Below are 13488 nucleotides of genomic sequence, written 5' to 3'. Positions count from 1 at the left end.
ACAAGTAGAAATCTTGTTGTTTTCTCCTTTGTAGCCTTTTGTGCTTAGCAGTAGCAGAATTAGGAAGTTTGCAGCTGCAGGAGAGGTCAGATCTGGTAAAAATAGATAGAGTTAAAACCCAACCATTTGTTATTAGGTCATCTTGGTGGGTTGACCCCAGGCAGCAGTGAGTGCTGGAATCAGAAGGGTGAAAGGGAGAAAAACTTGTGGATTGAGATAGTGACAGTGAAGCAAAGCTGTGTGTGCAACTAAAGCAAATTAAGGAATTGGCTCACTATTTCCCATCATCAGGGAGACATTTATCCATTTCCAGGAAAGTTGAACTTCATCACGTGTCATGTTTACTTGGGAACACAGATAGTATAACTACAAGTGTTCCTCTTCCTCCTTCTTGAGGGACATGGTTTAGTACCAGACTTAATGACTGAGTTAGAGAATGGTTGGACTTGATGATCTTCTGTGATTCTTCCCCCTTTCTGTGGCTGTGCATGATGCCATATGATATCTCCCTGGCCTGATGCCTTCCCAACTTCTCATATATTCCCATCCTACCTGCTGGGTGATGAAAGTGGATAAAGAAAAGGCTTTGGTGCTGTGCAAACACTGTTCAGCAATAGGTAAAACATTACTATGTTATCAAATCTGTTTCAGTCCTGGATCCTCCACACAGTACCATACCAGCTGGTGTGGAGAAAGTTGACTCAGTCCTGGGCTGCATCAGGTCTCTGCATCAGGTCTCTTCTCTTGGAGCTGCTGTATAGAAAGCAGTGTGTGCATAGTTGTGCAACAGAGGAAGAAAGGATCAGTGATTGAGGCTGGAAGGACTGGACTGGCTTGTTTGCTTCCTGGGAGGATTGCCTTTGAATTCATGTCTCATGAAGCACTGGGTGCTTCTTTCACACTCACTAAATAACACATGTACCAGTGTATAAAGGCAAGTGTGGTGTCATGTCTAAGCCTGTGAAATCAAGATTACCTGATCTATCCTCTCCATATAGTTCTGCAGTGATTAGATGCATCTTGACATTAGGGCTTCATGCCCTTTGCCTGTAACAATGATTACCTTATGCATTGTTTTCCTTCTACAAAAATGCTTTTGAAAAGCAGCCAAGGACTAATAAAGTACATGCACTTGTGACTAGGAAGGAAACTTTGAAAACCAATTCCGCTAATGAATTACAACGATAATCAAGTTAGATACGACAAAACCATATGAACAGTTAAATACGTCTGCAGCTAACTTAATGGTTTTAGGTATTAAGGGAAAAGTTGAATCTGAGAAGGTAAAGTGTGATGAGACAAAATGTAAGCATGTTCTTAAAATCTTTCCTTCATTGCAGATTCACAGTTGTGGTTAAAATAGACAACGTGGAATATGGTAGAGGCACTGGTAAAAATAAGAGGGATGCAAGAGCAGTAGCAGCAAAACAAAGCTGGGAAATGATTGAGGAACAGGTGAGTAAACTGTGGCTTTTGATTTTTGATTTTTACTTTTTTTTTGCTAGAAAAATTGAAGATGAATTTGTAATAGTAGCCAGTAAAATGTAATTGCTTTCTCTAATTTGAAAGGGTATAAAATTGTTTCTTTATCTTTGTTCTCATTAGGTGCTTTTCTACTTTTTACCTTGAATTATTTCCCTTGTTTTACTGCAGGGTTGGTATGTAACATTAATAATGCTTCTTCCAATGCTCTTAGAGGATGATAAGGAAATGTATTTGCCTTTGTCAAGTTCCTTTGGTATATCCAGTGGACAGTGTTACTTTTTCATCTTGATAGCTGTTCAGTAATTTGATGACTTCAAAACATTTACAAGGCATTGCTTGGTGTGTTGTCTGCCACTTTTCTCATAAAAATTCTTACTTCCACTTGATCTGATTCAGCTTTGTTTCTATGTTCTTTAGACTATAGGATCAGCTGTATTATAGTGTAGGATAAATGTTTCCTTGATTTAGTTTAGGCTTAAATTTTGCTCTTCTATTTTCTGCCTTGTGTTTTGTGCTAGAATTCTTTATTTTTTGTTTTGACTCCAAATGCTTCTTAACACCTTCACAGTGAGATCTTTCCTTACCTGTTTCCATATGCTTTTTACTCTTTCATGACAGTTAATTGATTACAATTACTGCATGCACAGAAGCAGTTGCAGCCTTCGCTAATGGCAGCATGAGTGGCATCCTGCTGCCATCCCTTTTCTTGACTCTGGCCAGGCTGTGGAAATATTCTGAAGGCATTGTTCAGGACTATATTTTTTTAATGAGATATTTCCCAGCTGTTTCCTGCCTTATCTTAAAAGATATGGGAGGAGACATGGTGATAGATTCTTAAAGACTTTGATGCAACACTTGGAAAACTGGATTTCCATTTCTCTGGAAACTCAGAATGCAATAATTGTGAGCTGGGATAGCTGTCCTTTGCCACAAGTAACTCCATTTAATGCAAATGTGGGATTTCTTAAACACATTTTGAAATGCAGCTATATTAGGTCTTGTGCATTGCTTATCTTAATCTGTTTATTAACCTTAAGTTTATAAGTTACCTATTTTGTTTGGTTTATAGCTGGAGAGCCCTTCAAATAGGCAAAGTGCAGAAGTAATGCCAGCTCAAGCACCCGTACCAGTTATTGACTATGTCAGCCTACTGAATAGATATGCACAAAGAACAGCACAACTAGTTGATTATAATAACAAAGAACGTGTTGGAGAACCCCATAATCCCATGTAAGTTGTACTTTGTCTTAGTACTAGCTTTTAATATTTCTTTGCTTACTTGAGTACTGCATCCAGTTCTGGAGCCCCTATTTCAAGAAGGGTATGAATGTGCTGGGGTGTGTCTGGAGAAGGGCCACAAGGATGATCAGAGGGCTGGAGCACCTCTCCTACGGAGACAAACTGAGAGAGTTGGGGCTGTTTAGATTGGAGAGGAGAAGGCTCCGAGGAGACTTTATTGTGGGAGACCTTCCAGTCCCTGAAGGAGGCCTACAAGAAAGCTGGTGAGGGACTTTTTAGGATGTTAGGTAGTGATAGGACTAAGAGGAATGGAGCAAAGCTAGAAATGGGTAGATTCAGATTGGATGTTAGGAGGAAGTTCTTCACCATGAGGGTGGTGAGACACTGAAGGGGAGGTGCTAAAAGCCCCATCCCTGTATGCTTTTAAGGCCAGGCTGGATGGGGCTCTGAGCAACTTGATCTAGTGTGAGGTGCCCCTGCCCATGGCTAGACGATTCTTAAGGTCCCTTTCAGCCCTGACAATTCCATGATTCTGCTATTCTGTCATTAGTTACCTAGAGTAGTGTTAGATGGATCTTCAGCAGTACAATGAGTGTTTTTAGGTAGTCAGGAGAATCCAGTGGAGGGCCATTAAGGTGGTTAAGGCGTTGGAGGATATGACATAGGAGGAGAGGCTAAGAGGACTGAGTTTGTTTAGCTGGGAGGGGAAATGGCATGATGATAAAAAGGTAGTCAATGCTGACAAATTGTCAGTTGTCTTCCTTGTAGCTCTGGCACCTTTGTGGACCTCTCAAAGCATTTTGGAGACCCTTAGGAACCAAGGAGAGCCTATTTGTGCCCCCCTGCATGTACTGCAGTCAGGGAATTGTAGAAATGTTCCAGTTAGTGACAGCTGAGTGGCAATAAAGAATATTTTTTAACACTCTTGGCAACATCCTTTGGCAAACTCCTCCTCTCTTCCCATGTCAGATCAACCATTTCAAAACCTAACCTGTGGATAGTTTGTGATTGTAGGTGCATGTGGTAAGATGCTTCAAGGAGTTCAACTTTCAGACAGTGAATATTTAGCAGTTGTGAAATTTGGTTACCTTGAAGGGGTTTTAAATTGCTTATCTACCATTATTAATTAGATGTGTCTTTGAAATACTGTGGTGAAGATGTGTATTTCAGATTGCCATTCTATAATGTCAGTTGACTGTAGGTTATGAAATGAAGACTTCTTACATGGATATGAGAATTCATTTTCTGTTGTATTTTACAGGTTTTCTTGCAGCTGTATAATTAGTGGTGTACTGTATGGAAGTGGCACTGGGCCTAATCTAGGTGCTGCAAAAAAAGCTGCTGCAAAGGAAGCCCTTGAGAAGCTGGCTAAGGAAGGCTGTCTAACAGTATGTGCTATATATCACTTTAAGACTGAAGTTTAATTCTTGTGAACTTTTTAATAGATTTCCTCATTGTATTTAAAAGCATATTCCAGGGATTCCACTTAAGAGGGAAGCAATTGATATTTTGGGGGTTGGCTGGGCTGCAGGATTCTGCTGGTAAAATTTCTGTTGTGTTTCTATGTTTGAATGCTAGATTGAAAGAAGAATACCTCACAGTTGGTATCTCTGTGTATTTCAGAACGTGGTCTGATGTGTTGTTGTTCAAGGATGCACATACATTAAACATCCAAATCCTGGCTAATATACTGGTTGTCTTGAGTGAAATGCTGCCAAGCTGACTGGCTATGAACATAAATCTTTTATTCTGTTCTGTTGGATGAAAAATCTGTTGAGAAAGGCAAAAGCTGGATTGAGAATCAACAGGACTTGCCTTCTGTAGTGTTCTAAGGCAGTCTAGTGAACAACATCCTCTGGAGAGCAGAGCTGTGATGTTGGATGATTCTACAATTGTATTTTCATACACATGAAAAATGATCAGAGTTCTGTTGGAGATACAAACCCACTTCTGCAATACATAGAACAGTACATATGAGCTAACTTAAATGAAGTGTAGTTTAAAGGGAAGGAAGGTAGTATGGTGGAGGAGAGAAGTATTCTTTAAGTACTTCTTTCATTGTTTGGCTGTTTGCAGTGACTTTTCAGTGCTTCTTTTATGTTGTTTTTAAGTAACCATTCAATTAACAGCATATTATAGCTCTAGGATCCTTAATATTTTCCTGTGTAAAATCAGCTTATGGCTCTCTGCACTTTTATCAACATCTGAAATTTATTACCTCAAGCAGAACTTCTGGCCACACTATTCCTCTGTCAGGAATAGCGTGACCAGCAGGAGTATGGAAGTGATCACATCACTGTACTCGACACTGATGAGGCCACACCTCAGATACTGTGATCAGTTATGGGCCCCTCAATACAGAAAAGATACTGAGATCCTGCAGTGTGTCCAGGGAGGGGCAATGAAAGTGGTGAAGGGTCTAGAGAACAACCCTTATGAGGAGTGGTCGAGGGAACTAGGATTTTTTTAGTGTGGAGAAGAGGAGGGTGAGGGGAGACCTCATTGCTCTCTACAACTGCCTGAAAGAGGTTGTAGTGAGGTGGTCATTGGTCTCTTCTTTCTGCTATCAAGTGATAGGATGAGAGGAAATGACCTGAAACTATGCTGGGGGAGATTTAGATTGGATATTAAGAAAAAATTCTCTACTGAAAGATTAGTTGGCATTGGAACAGGTTCTCCAGGGAACTGGTAGAGTCACTGTTATTGGAGTGGTTCAAGAAATGTGTGGACATGGCACTCTGGGACACAGAATTATAGAATCAACCAGGTTAGAAGAGACCTCCAAGATCATCCAGTCCAACCTAGCACCCAGCCCTAGCCAGTCAACTAGACCATGGCACCAAGTGCCTCATCCAGGCTTTTCTTGAACACCTTCAGGGTCAGTGTCTCCACCACCTCCCTGGGCAGCCCATTCCAATGCCAATCACTCTCTCTGCCAACAACTTCCTCCTAACATCCAGCCTAGACTTCCCCTGGCACAACTTGAGACTGTGTCCCCTTGTTCTGTTGCTGGTTGCCTGGGAGAAGAGATCAACCCCCACCTGGCTACAACTTCTCTTCAGGTAGACAGCAATGAGGTCACCCCTGAACCTCCTCCTCTGCAGGCTAAACACCCCCAGCTCCCTCAGCCTCTCCTCAGAGGGTTTGTGTTCCAGGCCCCTCACCAGCTTTGTTGCCCTTCTCTGGACACCTTCCAGCAGCTCAACATCTCTCTTGAATTGAGGGGCCCAGAACTGGACACAGTAATGGCCATGGTGGTGTCACATTAATAGTAGGACTCAATCATCTAAGAGCTCTTTTCCAACCAAAACAAGTCTATGAATTATTCTAAATTTGGGGTGGGTTGTTTTGGATTGAATTTTTACTAATCCCCAGTGATGTCTGTGTTGCAAACAAAATGTAACTAGCAAAGAATAACAAAAGGTCAGGTGCTCCTAAATGAAACAAACAAGGTTTCATTTGTTGGTCATCACTGGCATATAAACCTGGAAGCTTTTTGACTTTTAGTCAAGTTATGGTCTGTGACAATTGTAGGTGTTGCTTTTAATGTTACATTTATGTTCTTATGAAACAGGGAAGGGGAAGAACCTCTACTAGTTATTTAAGATGAATTGTTTTAGTTGATGCCAGTTTAGTAATGCAAATTTTTCAGGGTTTTCACACTGAAAACATTGAACAACTTTTTGTACAGACTCAGAGTTTAAGTTCTGCTGATTACATATACCAAAGCCTGTATGTATCTTGTTCTCTACACAGACAAACTGCATGTGCAGTAAAAAAAGATTTGCTTTTAGGAACTGATACTCTTATCCTGATTTTCTGCTTCTGAAAATATGTCTCGAAATGAGTGGGAGAACACCCACTGTGACAGAGTCCTGTTTCACTCCCCTGAGTGGAAGTCAGGTAGATGCCTTTCTTCTGCAGGACTTTGAAATGTTCACTGTAGTTAACAACTGTCACTTGGGATTTTATAATCGTTCCTTCACCCTCTTTGAATGTCATCTTTTGCACTAGGCATTTTTTCACATGGTTTTCTTACCACTCTTGTTTTCTTTCTTTTTCCTGTCTTTTTCTTTTTTCAGATGACCACTGGAGAATCTGAGCACAATTCTACATGTAGTGAGCACAGTAATTTCTCTCAAGTGCCAACTCAGTCTGATTCAGAGTAAGTTGCGCTCACTGACAATGTGATAACAAACAAAATGGTTTTACTAATCTTAGAGTGTCTTTGGATCTAGTTATAAATGAAGTCTGTCACAGTTTCTTCACTGTAACATAAAGCATAATTTGGGTACATATTTCTTAGACTTCAGAGAAGAATTTGTTGTACCTGTGCAGTTTTATCTGAGTCATTATGGGGCCAGATTCCCACCGGAGCTGCTCTATCACTCCCCTTCTTAGATGAACAGGGGAGAGGGGAAAATATAACAGAAGGCCTGGAACAAGATAGGAGCCATTTCAATAATGCAAAGCAAAAGCAAATGCAGCATGTGGAAAGAAGTGCAAACAAAGATGTTATTCTTTACTTCTGAGTGGTGTTTCTGTCACTCTGGCCACACAGGGCTCCAATACGCATAGCAGTTGCTCCAGAGGACAGACACCCTCAAGGAATCTCCCCACACTTCCTTCTTTCACTTAGCATGTATGTCTAAGCTAATGTCATATGGCATGGAATATCCCTTTGGTACTCTAGGGGTGGGAAAATGTTGGAAAAGTACAGCCTTGGTGCTCAGTTCAGCAAGTAGCCAAAACACTGGTGTGTTACCAACACACAGCTGTATTACTGCAAAACACAACATTAGAAATAGGCTGTTAGGAGAATTAACCCCAGCTCAGCCAAATACAGTATAGCTTACAATGATTTCAGAGCTTTCTGATCTATTTTGCTGAGTAGTTCTTTCAGAAGCCTTTTCACTGTGGTAGAAACAGAATAACTGGCCTCATTCAGCAACATTATTTCTTGCTGTTTTAAACACTTCTCTTCCTATTGTGACATTTGTGAACTCAGTATAATTCAGTTTTGATGCTTGCCTGTGCTCCACATTCTGCTGTCTTCTGTTTTTTTTTTTCATGTCCACCAAAGGGTGAAAATTTGTTTAACAAAATAAAATGAATGTGCATAAACTTTCATTTGTGATTTGGGAACCCTAGGTCAAGCCTTTGGTGTGCAATAGGTAATTGGACTATAGATCACAGTATCACCAAGGTTGGAAGAGACCTCATAGATCATCAAGTCCAACCCTGTACCACAGAGCTCAAGGCTAGACCATGGCACCAAGTGCCAAATCCAATCCTGCCTTGAACAGCTCCAGGGACGGCGACTCCACCACCTCCCCGGGCAGCCCATTCCAGTGTCCAACGACTCTCTCAGTGAAGAACTTTCTCCTCACCTCCAGCCTAAATTTCCCCTGGCGTAGCTTGAGGCTGTGTCCTCTTGTTCTGGTGCTGGCCACCTGAGAGAAGAGAGCAACCTCCTCCTGGCTACAACCTCACCTCAGGTAGTTGCAGACAGCAATAAGGTCCCCCCTGAGCCTCCTCTTCTCCAGGCTAACCAATCCCAGCTCCCTCAGCCTCTCCTCGTAGGGCTGTGCTCAAGGCCTCTCACCAGCCTCGTTGCCCTTCTTTGGACACACTCAAGCAAGTGGTCTTCTACCACTTATTTTATGTTCTTTGTACAAGTATAAAGAAAGTTGGAAAGTTGATCCTAGAGTAGGTGGTTGTTTTTCCTTGGAATAAACATCTCTATTTAACTTATATAGATACATGAGATATTTTCTGTTATTTAATTATCATGATACTGTATCATAGAAATATAGGAGCATATGACAAAATGTTTTATGAGTTTTCTGGCATAAAGGTTTGTAGTGTACATCAGTCATGATTGTTAATGCTTTTTCAGCTTTTGCTTTTAAAAATACATTTTCTTGGATGCCTCTTTTGGCATTCATTTTAATTATCATTGTGTTACTTTCACCTGAAACTACTCTATTTTTTTAATAACAGTGGTATTTGTTTTGAAGACTCATCTGCAAATTTGGTAGAAAAAATGAAAGGCTTGGCAATATGTCCTTCACCTTCCCAGGTATAGTATGAAATGGATCTCTCTCGTAAGTACATTTTAGACTCTGAATAGAGCAAGCTTCCTGACAGACCAGAGCATTAGTTTGTGCCTTTATCCACTAATCACTAGAAACCACATGGGCGTAGTTGTAAGAATATTAATTCCTAAGAACATTCAGTCATTTCTTACTGTGATGGATTGGGTGTTCCCCACCTCCCCACACTTTGGAAATCACCCAGACTAGACTCAGCCGGCTCTGGAAATTGAATGAAGCTTATTATTTACAGCTAGCAAAATATACAAGCAGGTATTTACAGTAGATACAGTTACAGACAGAAATATACAAGGGAAAAGGTAATACAGAAACACAACAGCCCTCCCAGAAACCTGAGTCCCCAGGAGGGGCTTTCAACTGCCCCTTCACCTTCCCCCTACCCCTCTCAACCTTACCCCAGTCCCAAGGAAGAATGGAGGTTCAGCCAGGGGGTTAGGAAGCAAAGTGGATTAGTCAAAGAAATGGAGGGTATGGTTAAGAAAGAGAGATGCAGCTCAGAGCTCGCCAGCAGCAGAAGTACTTTTCTATGTTTTTATTTCTTGTTCTTATGCATCTCAGCAAGCCTATGAGGGAAGCAGACATCACCTTTGTTTTCCTTTCACAGCCTGTAATCGAGTTGTTCTCACCAGAACATTCTAGCTAGCTTCAAACTAGCACACTTACTGTTAACCATTAGTAATTCACTGTGGACCAAACTTATGTCCTGATGACCAAATTGACAGATTTCCCAAGAAAGGGGGTCAAACTAAGCTCACATTTTAATGTGGGAAGAACGATGATGCCATACATAGCCTACGTGAAAAAAAACAGCTGAGTCATGGCTCTGTTCTTATTGTATTTTTAATATCAGTTATAAACATATTTATGGACAGTTTCTAGATACGTTCTCAGGCATACATTAAACTTAGTATAATGAAAATATGCAGGATATCTCAATTAGGTGGTTGTGATTGTGTTTTCTTTTCCTTTTTCATGTAGATGGATGCATCGAGTTCTGCCCTAAAATCCAAAAGGTATGTCTTTGTTTCTAGGTTGCTACCTCCCATAAACTACATTGCAAACCATTTCAGTGTTTCTCTGTCTAGTAAGGGAATGCCAACACATTCATTTTCTCATGTCATGTATTAGAAAACCAGCTTGTTGTAAGTTTTGCTTTTATCCCTCTTAAAGAAAATTGGCAGCTAATTTTGATAATGCAAGAAACAAGGAAGAGAAAAGGATGGCAGATGCAGATAAAAAGTTGCCAGATTTGGACACAAATGCCAGCGAGGAGAATAAAAGTCCATTCACTGTGAATGAAAGGTAAGAAGGATTTTGGTTGGTTGGTTTTGAATAAAATCTGTATGGCAATTACAGTATGCAGTGATTACAGTATGTTTATTTATAGAATAGAATAGAATCAAGCAGGTTGGAAGAGACCTCCAAGATCAGCCAGTCCAACCTAGCACCCAGCCCTAGCCAGTCATCTAGACCCTGGAACTAAGTGCCTCATTCAGTCTTTTTTATATACTATAGAACATGGGAGATTATGCCTAAACATATAAATGTGAAAGAAAAAACTGGTACTTGAGATATTTTTCTTGCTGAAAATTTAAAATCTAGCATAGTAACTTACATGTGATGGTGTTTAATGGTTATAACCCAATGTGATTTGTGTGAAGATATGAGGGTAAGTGCCCTATGTGCTTTCCTGGTTAGTTTCCCTTGTTTCTTTTCATCTTCAAGATTATGGTTTAGACTTCTACATGTGTTGAGTGATCTCTGTAGAGTATTTCAGCAGAGGTGTTAGATCTTTTGGGATCACTTTTTGTATCTTGTTAATGTAATGTAAAGTATACAGGACACTTAAGTTATCTAACTTTTCCTTTCTTTTTGTAAGATTCCTTAAGAGTTTTGAAAATATAGAGCCTATTGGTGAAGGTGGTTTTGGGAATGTCTTCAAAGCAACAGCAAAGCTTGATAAGAGAACCTATGCAATCAAACGAGTTGCATTCACAAAGTATGTACTGTACATTTGTTCCTGCTTTTAATTTTAGGACAACCTTAATCAAAGTTTTAGTACTTTGTTTTACCTCTTTAGTAATCCTTGAAGCATTGTAGAAATGTTCATTATTAATTGTCCATTCTTTCTGGTAAACTGTTCTCTTGTATGCCTTGGAATAATTTCAGAATCAGTTGTAAAAAAGTAGATTTGATATCACAGAATGTTAGAGGTTGAAAGGGGACCTCCAGAGATTGTGGAGTCCACCCCCCCTGCCAAAAGCAAGGTCACCTAGGGTAGTCTCTGGAGGAGACTCCACAATCCCCTTGGGCAGCCTGTTCCAGTGCTACATCACCCTCACTGTCAAGGAAGGTTTCACCTCAACATGAGGAGAAACTTCATGTCCAAGTTTGTATCCATTGTTCCTTATTATTGCACACCACTGAAAAGAGATTGGCCTTGTCCACTTGACACCCACCCCTCATATATTTATAGATATTGATCAGATCCCCTCTCAGTCTTCTCCAGACTAAACAGCCCCAGGTCTCTCAGTCTGTCTTTGTAGAGGAAATGCTCAGGTACCCTAACCATGCTTGTGGCTCTCTGTTGGACTCTCTCCAGCAGATCCCTGTCTCTCTTGAATTGGGAACCCCAAAACTGGACATAATACTCCAGGTGTGGTCTCACCAGGGCAGAGTAGAGGGAGAGAAGAACCTTTCTAGACCTGCTGGACACCTTTTTCTTGATGCACCCCAGGATGCCATTGGCTCTCTTGGCCACAAGGGCACTTTGCTCATGGAGAACTTGCTGTCCCTTATGTTGTCTAACTGCCCTCCAGATTCTTGTGGTCTTCCTAAAAGTTATTTTCATTTGTATTTCAATCCTGAGAAGATTTGAATCTGAAGAATCATTAGAATTTTTTTTCAGTAAAGACTGCTGATCTGCTGGTGGATTTGAATTTGCTTGAGTAGTTCAAAGTGCAGGCCAAACTAAGCAATAGTTCTTCATCACTATTTACACTGACTACTGTGTATGTAAACAAAAAACTACAGAGAGGTGGAAAGGACATATGGGTGTTTGTCACAGTGTGTTTGGCTACCTAATGCATTCCAACTATCTGCCTCTTCCAGCTTTTTTTTTCTGAGTGGGGCTTTCCTATCTAATATGATTAAAACATTTTTGCACTTTGAATAACTCAGTGGATGAAATAATCCCCACAGAATTTGTAAGTACAGTTTAGAACTTGTACCAAAGAGGGCATTATGTTCTTTGTCTACATTAATGTAAACCTATCTGTATACTACTACTTGATATCATGCCTTTAATGTTAAATTTTTGGAGTGAAATGGCATTTGAGTGTTGGAATGTGGCTTGGCTTGGCTTGGTTTTAATTTCTGCTTTGCTTTTCCCCTCCAAATAGCAACGTAGAGCGCGAAGTAACAACACTTGCAAAACTGGAGCATGAAAACATAGTGCGCTATTATGATAGCTGGGAAGGTAACGACCGTGTGACTCATCCAGCCTCGAGGTAACTGCAAGATCATTTGCACTCAGACTTGAATAATGAATTTTGTGTTGTATGAAGGAAGGTTGATGTCATAGAATCATAGAATCAACCAGGTTGGAAGAGACCTCCAAGATCATCCAGTCCAACCTAGCACCCAGCTCTAACCAATCAACCAGGCTGGAAGAAACCTCCAAGGTTATCCAGGCCAACCTAGCACCCAGCCCTAGCCAATCAACTAGACCATGGCACTAAGTGCCTCATCCAGGCTTTTCTTGAAGACCCCCAAGGAAATCACTCTCTCTGTGAAGAACTTCTTCTTAATATCCAGCCTATACCTACCCTGGCACAACTTGAGACTGTGTCCCCTTGTTCTATTGCTGGTTGCCTGGCAGAAGAGACCAACCCCCACCTGGCTACAATGCCCCTTCAGGTAGTTGTAGACAGTAATAAGATCACCCCTGAGCCTCCTCTTCTCCAGGCTGCACACCCCCAGCTCCCTCAACCTCTCCTCATAGGGTTTGTGTTCCAGGCCCCTCACCAGCTGTGATGGTTTGGGGGTTACCCCGCCCCTCCCACACTTTGTATTTGCCCCAGCTAACTCAGACGGCCCCTGGGAATATAGATGAAGCAATTTATTTACAGCTAGCAGAATTTACAAGCAGCTATTTACAATATATACAGTTATATACAATTATATACAGAAATATACAAAGGATAAACAATACAAAAGCACAACTCCCCTCCCAGAAACCTGAGTCCCCAGGAGGGGCTCTCAAACCACCCCAACACCTCCCCCCGGCCCTCTCAACCTTACCCCAGTTCTCAGGAAGAAAAGAGGTGCAGCCAAGAGGTTAGGGAGCAAGGTTAGTAGGAGCAGGGTTAATGAGATGTGACCAGGTCCAAGGCAAAAGCAAGAGTGAGAAACAAAATGGAGAAAAAGTCTTTCTTCTTCCCAGAGTTCTCAGCGAGACTGTGAGAGAAGTTGACATCAATTGTTTTTCATTTCACTGCCTGTTATCTAGTTCTGTTAGCAAAACATTCTAGCTTGCTTCAAACTAGCACACCAGCTTTGTTGCCCTTCTCTGGACACCTTCCAGCACCTCAACATCTTTCTTGAATTGGGGGGCCCAGAACTGGCTTATAAATCGTTATACAAATAC

General features: G+C 41.1%; 1 protein-coding gene across 3 annotated transcripts in view; it reads left to right on the top strand.

Annotated features, from left to right (window-relative positions):
* EIF2AK2 (eukaryotic translation initiation factor 2 alpha kinase 2) overlaps window positions 1–13488 on the top strand; it is a 28248-nt gene that overhangs the window by 5033 nt on the left and 9727 nt on the right. For all 3 annotated transcript variants that reach the window (XM_064158724.1, XM_064158722.1, XM_064158723.1), the window contains exons 3-11: window positions 1341–1455; window positions 2555–2715; window positions 3986–4112; window positions 6807–6889; window positions 8728–8806; window positions 9819–9853; window positions 10011–10142; window positions 10720–10839; window positions 12242–12349. In XM_064158724.1, the coding sequence (XP_064014794.1) occupies window positions 1341–1455; window positions 2555–2715; window positions 3986–4112; window positions 6807–6889; window positions 8728–8806; window positions 9819–9853; window positions 10011–10142; window positions 10720–10839; window positions 12242–12349 (960 nt within the window). The remainder of the gene's footprint in view (window positions 1–1340; window positions 1456–2554; window positions 2716–3985; window positions 4113–6806; window positions 6890–8727; window positions 8807–9818; window positions 9854–10010; window positions 10143–10719; window positions 10840–12241; window positions 12350–13488) is intronic.

The sequence above is a fragment of the Pogoniulus pusillus genome, chromosome 18 (genome assembly GCF_015220805.1).
Source record: "Pogoniulus pusillus isolate bPogPus1 chromosome 18, bPogPus1.pri, whole genome shotgun sequence".
Taxonomy (NCBI): domain Eukaryota; kingdom Metazoa; phylum Chordata; class Aves; order Piciformes; family Lybiidae; genus Pogoniulus; species Pogoniulus pusillus.
This window is presented reverse-complemented; position numbering and strand designations above follow the sequence as displayed.